We start from the raw sequence: 14775 nt of genomic DNA on the forward strand, positions 1-14775 counted from the left end.
TCCTTTCATCTATTAAATTCAGTATTTCTTCTGTCACCCAAGGATTTCTACCAGCCCTCGTCTTTTTACCTACTTGATCCTCTGCTGCCTTCACCACTTCATCTCTCAAAGCTACCCATTCTTCTTCTGCTGTATTTCTTTCCCCCATCCCTGTCAATTGTTTCCTTATGCTGTCCCTGAAACTCTGTACAACCTCTGGTTCTTTCAGTTTATCCAGGTCCCATCTCCTTAAATTCCCACCTTTTTGCAGTTTCTTCAGTTTTCATCTGCAGTTCATAACCAATAGATTGTGGTCAGAGTCCACATCTGCCCCTGGAAATGTCTTATAATTTAAAACCTGGTTCCTAAATCTTTGTATTACCATTATATAATCTATCTGAAACCTGTCAGTATCTCCAGGCTTCTTCCATGTATACAACCTTCTTATATGATTCTTGAACCAAGTTAAGTTATGCTCTGTGCAAAATTCTACCAGGCGGCTTCTTCTTTCATTTCTTAGCCCCAATCCATATTCACCTACTACGTTTCCTTCTCTCCCTTTTCCTACTACTGAATTCAAGTCACCCATGACTATTAGATTTTCGTCTCCCTTCACTATCTGAATAATTTCTTTTATTTCATCATACATTTCTTCAATTTCTTCGTCATCTGCAGAGCTAGTTGGCATATAAACTTGTACTACTGTAGTAGGCGTGGGTTTCATGTCTATCTTGGCCACAGTAAGGTGTTCACAATGCTGTTTATAGTAGCTTACCCGCACTCCTATTTTTTTTATTCATTATTAAACTGACTCCTGCATTACCCCTATTTGATTTTGTATTTATAACCCTGTATTCACCTGACCAAAAGTCTTGTTCCTCCTGCCACCGAACTTCACTAATTCCTACTATATCTAAATTTAACCTATCCATTTTCCTTTTTAAATTTTCTAATCTACCTGCTCGATTAAGGGATCTGACATTCCTCGCTCCGATCCATAGAACGCCAGTTTTCTTTCTCCTGATAATGACATCCTCCTGAGTAGTCCCCGCCCAGAGATCCAAATGGGGGACTATTTTACCTCCGGAATATTTTACCCAACAGGGCACCATCATCATTTAACCATACAGTAAAGCTGCATGTCCTCGGGAAAAATTACGGCTATAGTTTCCCCTTGCTTTCAGCTGTTCGCAGTACCAGCACAGCAAGGCTGTTTTGGTTAGTGTTACAAGGCCAGATCAGTCAATCAACCAGACTGTTGCCCCTGCAACTACTGAAAAGGCTGCTGCCCCTCTTCAGGAACCACACATTTGTGTGGCCTCTCAACAGGTACCCCTCTGTTGTGGTTGCACCTACAGTACGGCTATCTGTATCGCTGATGCACGCAAGCCTCCCCACCAATGGCAAGGTCCATGGTTCTTGGGGGGCTCCCACAAGGTATACAGGAGAATTTCTGTGTAGTTTGGAAGGTAGGAGATGAGGTGCTGGTGGAAGTAGAGGTGTGAGGGTGGATCAAGTCATGCTTGTATAGCTCAGTTGGCAGAACACTTGCCCATAGAAGGCAAAGATCTCATGTTTGAGTCCCAATCTGGCACACAGTTTTAACTGGCAGGAAGTTTCATTTTCTATTTATCTGACATTATTCATCTGTTGTTTTGCTGTTGTTGTTTATGATGTGCTGTTCTCTTTGTAGAACAAAAAATTCTTTAGGAACATAAATGTGGTATTTGTTGAAATATTTCTGTATTTCTTATTTCAAAGAAGACTCTCTAAGTATTTTCATTTTCATAGGTCATCGTGCAATTTTAACTTTCAAGCCAGCAGGGTGGTTATCCAAAGATCTCCACAGAGTTGAGGGCTTTATTATGGACAAAAAGTAAGTATGCTTCACTTCACTACCTGCTGAGATTTATTGTGGTGTACTTTTTGACTCAAGTTAAAATTCATTTTTTTCTGTTTTGTGCATATGAATTAACTGAAAATGATAATACATTTTTATTTTGGATCTGTTTAGTATTTTAACAACAAGGTTATGAATTTAAAGCCATACTGACTGTTAATTGACCACCACATATTTCAAAAATATGAAAAAGGTTTCTGGAGACCACTACCAGTCACAATTTTTGTTGAATTACTTAATTTTTTGAATAAATCAGCATGTTTAAAATTTCAAATCTCATCTTTAGGCTACAATAGCAATACAAAAACATTTAACAAGAGTATGTACTGTTCTTTACAGTCTTAGACCATGCCATGGCATCCTGTAGAGAAAGATAAAGAGAATATAATGTAATTATTTGTTGGTATGCTGCTCACATAGCTTTCTTAAAAAAATAATCATTCATTTTGTTCATATGACGTGGCTGTCTTCTTGTAGTGTGTTCAATTATATCTGTTGCTCTAGCTCCTGGGATGTTGTTAAACACTATTTATAAGCTTACAGAGGATACTTAAAACATCTCAACTCTCGTGATGACATATTTTAAGTCACCTTGGCAAGTATATAAACAGTGGTTGACAAGATCCAAAAAAGCCATAACAATGGATGTACTGAACACATCACAAGAAAGTAGCCATTTCATATGAACAAAGTGAGTGAGTGTTTCAAACAAAATTATGTGAACAGCAACCAACAGTCAATCATAGAAGGTTATCTTTCTTTCACTTTGCAGTATGGCCACATAATATATCGAGAATGTAAGGAACAATCTCAACATCTATATCTACTTTTTTTAAATGTTTTTTGTATCACCATTGTAACCTAAAGATAAGAGTTGCATTATGAAACTTGTTGCTTTATTAAATAATTCAAGTAAGTAAAAAAAAATGTGACTGTTAGCAATATTTAAAAGATCATTTTATATGTTTATAGATGCTTCATGTTATTTTATTCCTGTTGTTGTATGTTACCTTTGTCAATGCGCATACATGAAAGAATAAGAAATGTCAAATAGACAATAGTCTCTCTTCTTGAAATTCTAGGTTTGATGACTATATTAGTCATCAAGCTAAAATTTACCTTTTATCCTCAAACATATAAAGAGGCAAATGGATGTAACTGTACTTATACTCACAGATGAACCTTATGTATTTAAATTGATTACCTCCACCCACTGTGTGTGTGTGTGTGTGTGTGTGTGTGTGTGTGTGTGTGTGTGTGTAGGTATCATAAACATCTGTAAGGAGCTTGCAGATACTTCCAACATTTCAAAAACATCAGGATTAGACATAATACATTGGAAGGCTTACCTACACAGAAATTAACATGTCGTTCCTCATACCTCCACCTACTCATTCTGTTCTTTTGTGTAATGACAAAATGCTTGCATTCCAAGTAATAGACTCCTTTCTCTTATTTTTTCTGATGTTCAATTGTTACAAACCATCATATTTGCTAGGTATTGCTGTCTTTGCCTTTTTCTTTCTCTCTTTCATGGATGCTCAGCTGTATCGGCATCCCAGCCTTGTTTATATCAAATAAATTTTGGAAAACTAAATTTCATAAGGCTCTGTTTATCAGATGGAGGCCATCACAGACTCAAACAAAAAATCTAATTTGTGCTCACTTTCAAAACTAGAATTTTATTCCACTGACAAAGAAGAAGAAGAAGAAGAAGAAGAAAAAGATCGACATTGTACAGCCACTCAGGAACTAAGTTCTAAAGTTACCAAGAACCAGAAATTGGTGTCACCACAACATGACAGTTTGCAAGGAGAGTCAGTAGTTAGCTGTAGAAGAGATATTTGAAAACTTGATAAGCTGAAGTGTTAAGTAGGGCTCTCAACAAGTAAGAGATAAGAGAAGGTCACACAAACAAGCCAAAAAATATGAAAGGGAGACTAATAGGGAAAATGGGGGAAGGGGAAAAGTCACATACAGTCCAATTAGAAATCCCAAATGTAATTAGAGTCGACCCCAAAGATAAGTTCACAGATTCAAGTACTGCAAGTGAGTCAGTTACCGACAACTGAGTGTGAGCAGCAATAGGCATTCTAACATGTGCTCATATAACATTGTAGGTGTGATGCCAGTGATAGTTATGTGAAGCTTTTCCTTCTTTTATCATCTGGATGTGTTATAGCAAGAACAAACACGATGTGTGGAATGTAGTACTTTATAGAGCAACATGCCAGATATGGGGAAGATCAGTTTGGATTCCGTAGAAATGTTGGAACACGTGAGGCAATACTGACCTTACGACTTATCTTAGAAGAAAGATTAAGAAAAGGCAAACCTACGTTTCTAGCATTTGTAGACTTAGAGAAAGCTTTTGACAATGTTAACTGGAATACTCTCTTTCAAATTCTGAAGGTGGCAGGGGTAAAATACAGGGAACGAAAGGCTATTTACAGTTTGTACAGAAACCAGATGGCAGTTATAAGAGTCGAGGGGCATGAAAGGGAAGCAGTGGTTGGGAAAGGAGTAAGACAGGGTTGTAGCCTCTCCCCGATGTTCTTCAATCTGTATATTGAGCAAGCAGTAAAGGAAACAAAAGAAAAATTCGGAGTAGGTATTAAAATTCATGGAGAAGAAGTAAAAACTTTGAGGTTCGCCGATGACATTGTAATTTTGTCAGAGACAGCAAAGGACTTGGAAGAGCAGTTGAATGGAATGGACAGTGTCTTGAAAGGAGGATATAAGATGAACATCAACAAAAGCAAAACGAGGATAATGGAATGTAGTCGAATTAAGTCAGGTGATGCTGAGGGAATTAGATTAGGAAATGAGACACTTAAAGTAGTAAAGGAGTTTTGCTATTTAGGGAGTAAAATAACCGATGATGGTCGAAGTAGAGAGGATATAAAATGTAGACTGGCAATGGCAAGGAAAGCGTTTCTCAAGAAGAGGAATTTGTTAACATCGAGTATAGATTTAAGTGTCAGGAAGTCATTTTTGATAGTATTTGTATGGAGTGTAGCCATGTATGGAAGTGAAACATGGACGATAACTAGTTTGGACGAGAAGAGAATAGAAGCTTTCGAAATGTGGTGCTACAGAAGAATGCTGAAGATAAGGTGGGTAGATCACGTAACTAATGAGGAGGTATTGAATAGGATTGGGGAGAAGAGAAGTTTGTGGCACAACTTGACTAGAAGAAGGGATCGGTTGGTAGGACATGTTTTGAGGCATCAAGGGATCACAAATTTAGCATTGGAGGGCAGTGTGGAGGGTAAAAATCGTAGAGGGAGACCAAGAGATGAATACACTAAGCAGATTCAGAAGGATGTAGGTTGCAGTAGATACTGGGAGATGAAGAAGCTTGCACAGGATAGAGTAGCATGGAGAGCTGCATCAAACCAGTCTCAGGACTGAAGACCACAACAACAACAATGCCAGATACAGGTTGTGCTTAGCACTGAACACATTGAATGGACAACAGTAATACAGTGTAAAGAAGAAGCCGAGCACTCATTTGTGATCACTTAAATAATACTGTTTCTTTGGCGGCTTGCCAGAGTGTGCCAGTGGCCCAAACCTGGTGGTGTTTGTAAGTGGGCCTGTGAACTGTGTGGACACATGGTCTCTGAAATCATGCACATAATGAGTGAAGATACAGCGCTCCTCCTTCTAGGAATGAGAAAACCACATACATACACAAAAAACACTAGGCACAGGAACATGCATGGTACAGAAAAAAGCAATGGTACTGAAAAAGCACCTGTGCTGTGAAGGGGGGCGGTGGGGGGGGGGGGGGGACTGATGTACAAGGCACTGAGATTTGAGTAATGGAAAACACCATTGTTGGTACTGAAGTTGTTTCATTGCCCTAAGATGGCAGCTGCTGCAGCATGTGGTGGGCAGGCACTGGTGAGTAGGGGCATTAGTGATGAGGGTGTGTGTTGGCGCCCCCTCGCCCCTCTCATGATAGGCCATTTGGCAGAATTAGGGATAGTGTCTCCATAGTGATAGCCTTGTAGAGGTACCAGCATTTGCATCAGAGACAGTGGCCTCACAGGAACTAGCAATGGAGGTGGCATCAGCGTCAGGTGCAGTGAAGGCTACACCAGCAACAGCAGTCAGGGAGTGGAGCCATAGACAGCAGTCTGCCATGCAGCAACCCCTCTGTGGTGTGATGTGGACCATCTGCAACTCAGGAACAGGCATCGGTGATGGCGGGGGCAGGGGAGGTAGTGGGCCTTCCGGAACAGGCCCCGCCATGCTTGGACACAGCTGGTCGAAGTGACGGCACACCTGCCAGTCAGGAGCATGGACAATGCACTGGTGCTCACCCCAGCAATGTTCAATGATAGCAGGAACCCAGTTCAGCTGGCAACTCAAACTGGGGGCCCAGTCAGGTGCACACAGCCGAAACCTTTGCAGAGCTGGTGACACCGGCAGGTGTGGTGTCGGATGCAACAGGTGAAGGAATGTCTGTGGTTGCAGCTCTGCTGGGCCCATGTTCCTCATTGGAGTGAAATGGCACAACCTCAAAAAACAGTCTACAGCAGCTTCAGGGAACCTGCCAGATACACACTTCTCCATCGCAGTTTCAAAAGTCTGAACCATGCATTCAGCCTGACCATTAGAGTGAGGAAAAAATGGGGGAGCTGTGTGATGGCAAACAACACTAGCATGACAAAAAGATGCAAGTTGTTTAGAAACAAACAGGGGTCTGTATTGGTAACCACAGTATATAGAAATCCCTCAACTACAAAAATCTTAGACTGGGCCAAAATAGTGGCTGCTGCAGACGTGGACAGATAATGCACCATGTAGGGAAACTTGGAATAGGTGTCCACTATAATGAGCCATTACCAATTTACCAAGGGTCCAGCAAAATCAGCATGTTGACACTCCCACGGACAGTGCGACTGCGGGGCTGCCTGTTGCTGAACACTGTGAGTGCAAGCGGTGGGAAGTCATGTAATGTCCCCATCTATGCCCAGCTCATACACATGCTGGTGGTCCAAAGCTTTGATGCCAGAAGCCCCCAATGACTGACATGCAGATGGCACAGTAAATTACGATGTAAGGAAGGAGGAATCACAACCGTGGGAGCAGTGTCCTCTGTAGCTAACAAAAGAAGCCTGTTACACATAGAAGGGCAGTGCTGGAGGGAGAAGTAATTATGTAAGGAATCCAAGGCACAGACTATGCCTTTTAATCCCTAGCCCAGTGGCCTGTGCTGTTTGTTTGAGAACCAGCTCGTTGTTAGCTGTGTTTCGAATCAGCAAAATATCAGCAGCAAGCAGTGACATTTCCAACATTTACTTTTCAAACAAGGAAAATCTCAGAACTGGAACTAATTTTGTGTCCACCACTGCATTTATCATTAGTCTGGATTTATTGTACCCAAATCTCAATGATTTTTAAACAGTTCCCAAAGCACGGAGTGTCTCATGTTCATCTGTTCGTTAAACAGTGTTGGATGAGATGATGCTTGATGGCGGAAGATTTCAAAGTCTTCCAACAGATTCATACACTTTCCCTTCTCACGGGGATGGAGCATCCCCATGTGTGAGGCCCCTGGGGTTTTACTGGCCGACCATGCAGCACAAAAGAGAGGAGCTGACTAAATACAGCATCCAAGGTGATGCCTTGTGGTATTGTGGTGCTAGTGGTGGGTAAACTATTGAACATGTTCTGGTTATCAGTATATAAATAGAAACAAAGCAACTCATCCTGACTGTATGCTGGATCTGGCTTGATTGGCTTTGGCATGTTGCTCTGTCAGCTGGTAATGGATCTGATAATGATAATGGGAGAGGAAGAGAGCCCACCACTGCAAACAATGTACTTCCCTGTCTGGCTGTCAGACTCATACAAGATGAAGTGAAATTTTTTGAGGGCAGACACGATCACTAAAGCCTCTGTTTCAGTCTGAGAATATTGTTGCTGAGTAGGAGTTAAAGACATGGAAGTATAAGCAATGGGTTGTTCAGAGGCATCCGTGTGTTTGTGCGCTAACACTGTGCTGAGACTTGCTGAGGAGCATCTGTAACCAACATGAGATGCTGACCCGGCTGGAAAGTAGCCAGGGAGTAGATTGCAGCTTAGATATGAGCAAAGCAAATGGTTGGTCACAAGTTAGGGAGAAGAAAAAAAGGCACATTTTTGCACAAAAGCACATGCACTGGCTGAGCAACAGCTCTAGTAAAAACTTATGGTTATGCAACTTTACCCAGAAACACCTTCAGTTCCTTAACAGAGGTCGGCCTTGGCAAAGCTACAATTGTGTCAACACGGAGATGCAATGGCTTGACCCCTGTGCAAGAAACCTCAAAACCTAGGTACTCAATTGATGGCTGAAAAAATTCAGATTTCGCAAGATTGCAACTGAGACCTGCAGACTCCAAAACAGAAAACAAAGATCGGAGATTGCTACATTGGTCTTCAGCGGAAGAAACTGAAACAATGGTATTGTTGAGGTAATTGATGCAGCCGTATACCGAAGCTGTCAGCTGTTGTACAAAATTCTGAAAAATTGAATGTGTGCTAGTGACGCCAAAAGCCAAGCATTGATACTGGTATAGGCCAAAAGGTGTTTTGGCAACAAGAAGATGTGTAATGTCCTCATCCAAGGGAAGCTGGAGGTAACCTTCCAACAAATTAGTTTTGGAAAAGTAGTGGCCGCCTGACAATTTTGCAAGCAACTGGTCAGGGTGGGGCAAAGATATGTAATCTATCATGGACCATACATTAATCATGACACTGAAGTCACCACAGAGACAAAGCTTACCCATCGGCTTGTTAATGACGACAAGTGGTATAGCCCATCCACTGGAAGAAATAGGCCAAATGGTATTGAGCGACGTCAGAAGTAGTCATTCAGCCTTGACAGAGTTGCACAATCCAACAGACACCTGTCATGCTCTTGCCTGGTAATTTGAGCCTGAAAACTGGTTGCACAAACTAGCCAGGGAAAACAGAGATGAAAACTTAAAGCAGAGGGACTCCAGTTGCTGATACGGAACTTCAGCTGACACTAAATTACCTTATCGGCAATGGAGAAACTGAAAGCGTTAAATGCATCTAACCTGAACAGGTCTGCAGTATGGGAATGATCAACAACAAGGAAGATGAGAGGCAAAAAACAGATCTGTAAGAGACAAGAGTGGAGAACTGATCTGGGATTGGAATCTGCTGTTTATTGTAGCTAACCAACTTCAGTGAAGCCTTTGTGAGGGGAGGAGAGGGGAGACAAGTCCACATATGTTTGCATGTTTGCTAAAGGCATTGCAGTTCCTGTGTTCACTTGCATTTTTAGCAGTTACTTAAACACATGCAAGTCAATAAACAGTGTATTCAGGGAAACAGTCATTGTAGAGATGTACCGTATTTACTCGAATCTAAGCCGCACCTGAAAAATGAGACTCAAAATAAAGGGGGGAATCCTGAATCTAAGCTGCGCCTGAAATTTGAGACTCGAAATTCAAGGGGAGAGAAAAGTTTTAGGCCGCACCTCCAAATCGAAACAAAGTTGGTCCATTGTAATATGAGACACAATTTAGGTCAAATGAATGACAATATAGCTACAGAAGTTTGGCTCGAGTCGTAAGCTTAGCAGTTAAGCTTTACCAGGTAGCCATTGCTATGCATCAGGCGCTCCGTCCGTATTTATACAGGCACCCTTCCTTTTTCACGTGCTTCGTCTGGTTTGAATCGATTGCTTATTTTGCTTTGATATGATAACTGCCGTTTTCTTTGTTATAGGCGTTTACGTCACTCTAAGCTGAAAATGCATTACTGTACGGTGTCATGCATTGTTTGTCACATTCTGATAGTGCGCGTTTACAGCCTGTTGCCGCTCGCGGCATGGCTTGCTTTTGTGTGTGCTACCGCTGCTTACAATAAAATGAGAGAGGAATTGTCTCATTAGCGAAACAATGGCAAGAGACTGCTATTTGTTGTTACTTACACTGCTGCTTTCTTTGATGATGATCAACAAGAACCAAATAATAGACTGCGTATGAGAGACCATATTCTGAATGACAGTTAGGCGAAAATTTTTCTCTGTTTGAAAATCTTTGTGGCTGCTTCTTTAGTACATCAAATTCTGCACAGAAATTAGAGTCATCTTAGATTTAAAAATCTAGTCAGTTGCTGTGCTTCATTTCTAACTGTATCACTATTAGGCATAAGAATAATACGAATATTAACATGACACGATACGTATATTCTTCCGCGTTTGCTGCTGTCTCACTCTAGTTTTGTAGTTTATTAGGCAGACAGGATTTAAACGAGATAGCAGCAAACTCGAAAGAATACTTGACAAAATGTTTATATTTGTATTATTGTTATGGTGAAGAAAATAGTGTATGTGATTCAGATTTCATCAGGTTCCCATTAGCAACCATCTCTTCTCACAGGTACGAAAAAATTCAGAACATAGAGTTGGCCATATTGACAAACATCCCAAAAAGTCTTGCCAGTCGGATTTTCGTATTACATTGAAATTCTGCTACATTCGAAGATGAACAATACGGAATTTGTATTTACTTTGTTGGATAATGTATGAAAATGCAGTGGTCGAAACTCGGGGCGGAGAAAAAAAACTCGTCTTCCACACTTTTTTTAAATTTATTTACTGACACAGAGGTTTTGGCACCAGTATTTATCTTTGTGCCTACAAAGCATGCCTCTGTAGCGCTATATATATTCAATGGCAGAAGTTAGTTGTGGCGGCACCTACCAACATTTTTCAAACTTCCGCTTGCTTTGCACTTGATTCTAAGCCGCAGGCGGTTTTTTGTATTACAAAAACCGGAAAAAAGTGCGGCATAGATTCGAGTAAATACGGTAGTTTACAGCGTTTGTGTAAAAAGTAATGAGACTTAGCTTGTGAATCAAAATTTATTGTAGATATTGCCACAACCACATAATACTCTTCAATGTATGACCCTTGAGAGTCAACAACTTGCTGCATGTGAGATTTCCATGCTTCAAAAGCTGCCGTGAATGCTGAGTCTGGAATGGCCTTCAAAGCCCTCATCATGGTGGTTTGGACCTCTAGGGTCCCATAACGCTGTCCTTTCAGGGGCGTTTTTAGTTTGGGGAACAAAAAATGTCTGGCGTGGCTACATCAGGACTGTAGGGGGGCTAGGGAATCATTGGAATCCCTTTCTTGACCAGGTAGCCGGCCATCATGAAGCAAATGTGAGTTGGCACATTGTCATGATGCAGCTTCCAATCATCGACGATGGCTGGCCTCACGCAATCGACCCTTGCTTTCAGTCTCATGAGCACTTCGCAATAAAAAGCACAATTAACAGTATAGCCTTGGGGCACAAACTCATGATGAACCACACCTCTGACATCGAAAAACACAATCAGCATGGCTTTAATCTACGATTTGGTCATGCGAGCCTTCTTTGGATGTGGTGATGCTACGGTATGCCATTCAGCACTCATACACTTGTCTCCAGGTCATACTGAAACACCTAGGTTTTGTCTCCAGTGATAATGTTATCTAAAAATTCTGGATCAGTTTCAGGGCTCTGGAGATTGTTGGCAGTTGTCCACACATGTTTGCTTTTGAATGTCTGACAGAATCTTCAGGTCCACCTTGGCACAGATCTTCCTCATCAACAATTCTTTAGTGATGATGTGCACTGTCATTTTATCAAGTCTGAGGTCGTCTGCTATCATTCTGACACTCATCTAACGATCAGTGTTCAATAAAATGTGAACATGGTTTATGTTTACATCAGTTTTTCTGTTTGACGAGTGTTCAGAGTGGTCCTCGTTCTCAACACTGTCCCAATCCTCTTTAAAGCTCTTCATCCACCTGAAAACTTGAGGTTTTGACAGGCAATAATCACTGTTGGCTTGCCGACACATATCCAACGTTTCCATACCTGATTTTCCTAGTTTCACACAAAAATTAAGGCATAATGTTTCTTCATTGTGTGCCACGATCAACGACTTTGTGACGTGTCGACTCAGCGCACAATGCTGCCGAGATAGAGCCTGCAGGCGACTGGCATGCTGTGTGTTTTCGGCCAGACACCCTACAGCACCAATCCTCCCAGCCCCCAGGCGAGTGCACGCTGCGAAGTACAGTTGCGTCAGCAAAATATCAGTCTCATTACTTTCTATACAACCACTGTATGTCCATCAGTACTACTGTCTCTGTCGTGTTTGAAGAGGAGTTACCCACACCGATGTAGTGTGGCCTTTCTTTTGACTCTTGTTTCAAACCACCCAATGCTTAGGGCATGCAGCTCGTTCACGTTGGTTCAAGCAGTATGTGCAAGACACATGGGGGAGCACACACTGCTCTTTTCATATGGCCTGTTGCTGCTGTGGCCATAACCAATGGTGCCTCATGCGATGCTCAGTTGAAGGTTCTACTGCTACAACAGCTTCCCTGTCACCCTGAACACTTGCAGTGTGCCGAACAGGGCTGACTGAGCAACTTCTGATACCTCTCCCCATGCAGCAATCTGATTGCCTGTGACCCTGACACCTCATAGGACTGTGCTATGTTGAGCACATCTGTAAGTATTGGATTCTCACATTAAAGTGCTTTTTCACAGACTTTTCTATCCAGGCCCTGACAAACAACAACATCAGGCACCATGTCATGAGCATAGTATTCGTGATGGGTACTAGTGACAAATTTACAGTGGTGGCTCAACCAATGTAATTCTGCATCCCAAGTAATAATCAAACAGTGAAAAATCCAGGATGGAATGTAACAATATTATTAATAGGAAATTTGCTACTCACCAAATAGCACTGAGTCACAGATAGGCACAACAAAACGAGTGCCACAAATAAAGCTTTCAGCCATTAAGGCCTTCATCAACAATAAATGTAGACACACAAACACACACACACACACACACACACACACACACACACAACTGCAGTCTCAGGCAACTGAAACCACACTCAGAGCAGCAGCACCAGTGTGTGATGGGAGTGGTGAATGGGTGTGGTTAAGGAGGAGGCTGTGGCGGGGAGGAGGAGGGATAGTATGGTGGGGATGGTAGACAGCGAAGTGCTGCAGGTTAGACAGTTGGCAGGGGAGAAGTGGGGAGGGGAGGAAGTAGCAAAAAGGAGAGAAGTAAAAAGACTCAGTGTGATGGTGGAATGACAGTTGTGTAGTGATGGAATGGGAACAGGGAAGGGGCTGGATGGGTAAGGACTGTCGCTAACAAAGGTTGAGGCCAGGAGGCTTACAGGTATGTAGGATGTATTGCAGGCAAAGTTCCCAACGGCACAGTTCAGAAAATCGGTGTTGGTGGGAAGGATATATATGGAATAGGCCATGAAGCAGTCATTGAAGTGAGGGGTGTCATGTTTGGCAGTGTGTTCAGCAACAGGGTGGTCCACCAGGTGTTTCTTGGCCACAGTTTGTCGGTGGCCATTCATGTGGACAGACAGCTTTTTGGTTGACATGCCCACATAGAAAGCAGCACAGTAGTTGCAGCTTATCTTGTAGATCACATGACTGGTTTCACAGGTAGCTCTGCCTTTGATGGGATAGGTGATGTTTGTGACTGGACTGCAGTAGGTGGTGATTTGGAGAATGAATGGGACAGGTCTTGCATGTAGGTTTAGTACAGGGGTCTGAGCCATGAGATAAGAGGTTGGGAGCAGGGGTTGCATAAGGATGGACAAGTATATTATGTACGTTTTGTGGACAGTGGAATACCACTGTGGGAGGGTTGGGGAGGATAATGGGCAGGACATTTGTCTCCCACCACCTCCAAAAGTCCCACTGTGTGGCCACAGAGGAGCATTCCCCTCATAACTCAGGACCCCCGAGGACTGGAGCAACTGAATTACATTCTCCGCCAGGATTTTGACTATCTTTTATTGTGCCCTGAAATGGGAAATGTGCTGCCCACTGTCCTTCCCACCCCTCCCACAGTGGTATTCCGCCATCCACTGAACCTATACAATATACTCATTCATCCTTACGCATCCCCTGCTGCCAATCCCTTACTTCATAGCTCATACCCCTGTAATAGACCTAGATGAAAAACTTGTCCCATACATCCTCCCAACACCACATACTCCAGTCCAGTCATGAACATCACCTATCCTATCAAAGGCAAGACTACCTGTGAAACCAGTCATTTGATCTACAAGCTAAGCTGCAACCACTGTGCTGCATTCTATGTAGGAATGACAACCAGCAAGCTATCTATCCGCATGAATGGCCACTGACAAACTGTGGCCAAGAAACACCTGGTAGACCACCCTGTTGCTGAGCATGCTGCAAAACATGACATTCTTCATTTCAATGAGTGCTTCACAACCTGTGCCATATGGAACCTTCCCACCAACACCAGATATTCTGAATTGTGCAGGTGGGAACTTTCCTTGCAGTATATTCTATTTTCCTGTAACCCTCCTGGTCTCAACCTTTGTTAGTCACTGTCCTCTCCCATTCAGCCCCTTCCCTGTTCCCATTCCAGCCCTACACAGCCGTTATTCCACCATCACACTCAGTCTTTTAACTTCTCTCCTTTTCTGCTACTTCTCACCCTCTCCACCGGCCTCTGTCTAACCTTAACCTGCAGCACTTCACTGTGTGCCACCCCCACCATACTACCCCCCCCCCCCCACCCACCCATCCCAGCCTCCTCCTTTCCCCCACCCAATCACCATTTCCATCATGCACTGGTACTTCTGCTCACAGAGTGGTTTCAGTTGCCTGAGACTGCAGTGCTGTGGGTGAGTTGCTTTTCCGTGTGTGTGTGCATGTGTGTCTACGTCTATTGTTGACGAAGGCCTTAATGGCTGAAAGCTTTATTTGTGACAGTCTTTTTGTTGTGCCTATCTCCGACTCAGCATCTCTGCTATATGGTGAGTAACAAGTTTCCTTTTCATAATATCAT

At 42.6% G+C, this 14775-nt stretch overlaps 1 protein-coding gene across 1 annotated transcript in view; it reads left to right on the top strand.

Moving 5' to 3' along the window:
* Positions 1-14775, top strand: part of LOC126173816 (oxysterol-binding protein-related protein 1-like) — a 419616-nt gene that overhangs the window by 346069 nt on the left and 58772 nt on the right. The window contains exon 18 of the mRNA XM_049920986.1: positions 1771-1855. Within this exon, the coding sequence (XP_049776943.1) occupies positions 1771-1855 (85 nt within the window). The remainder of the gene's footprint in view (positions 1-1770; positions 1856-14775) is intronic.

This window comes from Schistocerca cancellata, chromosome 1 (assembly GCF_023864275.1).
Source record: "Schistocerca cancellata isolate TAMUIC-IGC-003103 chromosome 1, iqSchCanc2.1, whole genome shotgun sequence".
NCBI lineage: Eukaryota > Metazoa > Arthropoda > Insecta > Orthoptera > Acrididae > Schistocerca > Schistocerca cancellata.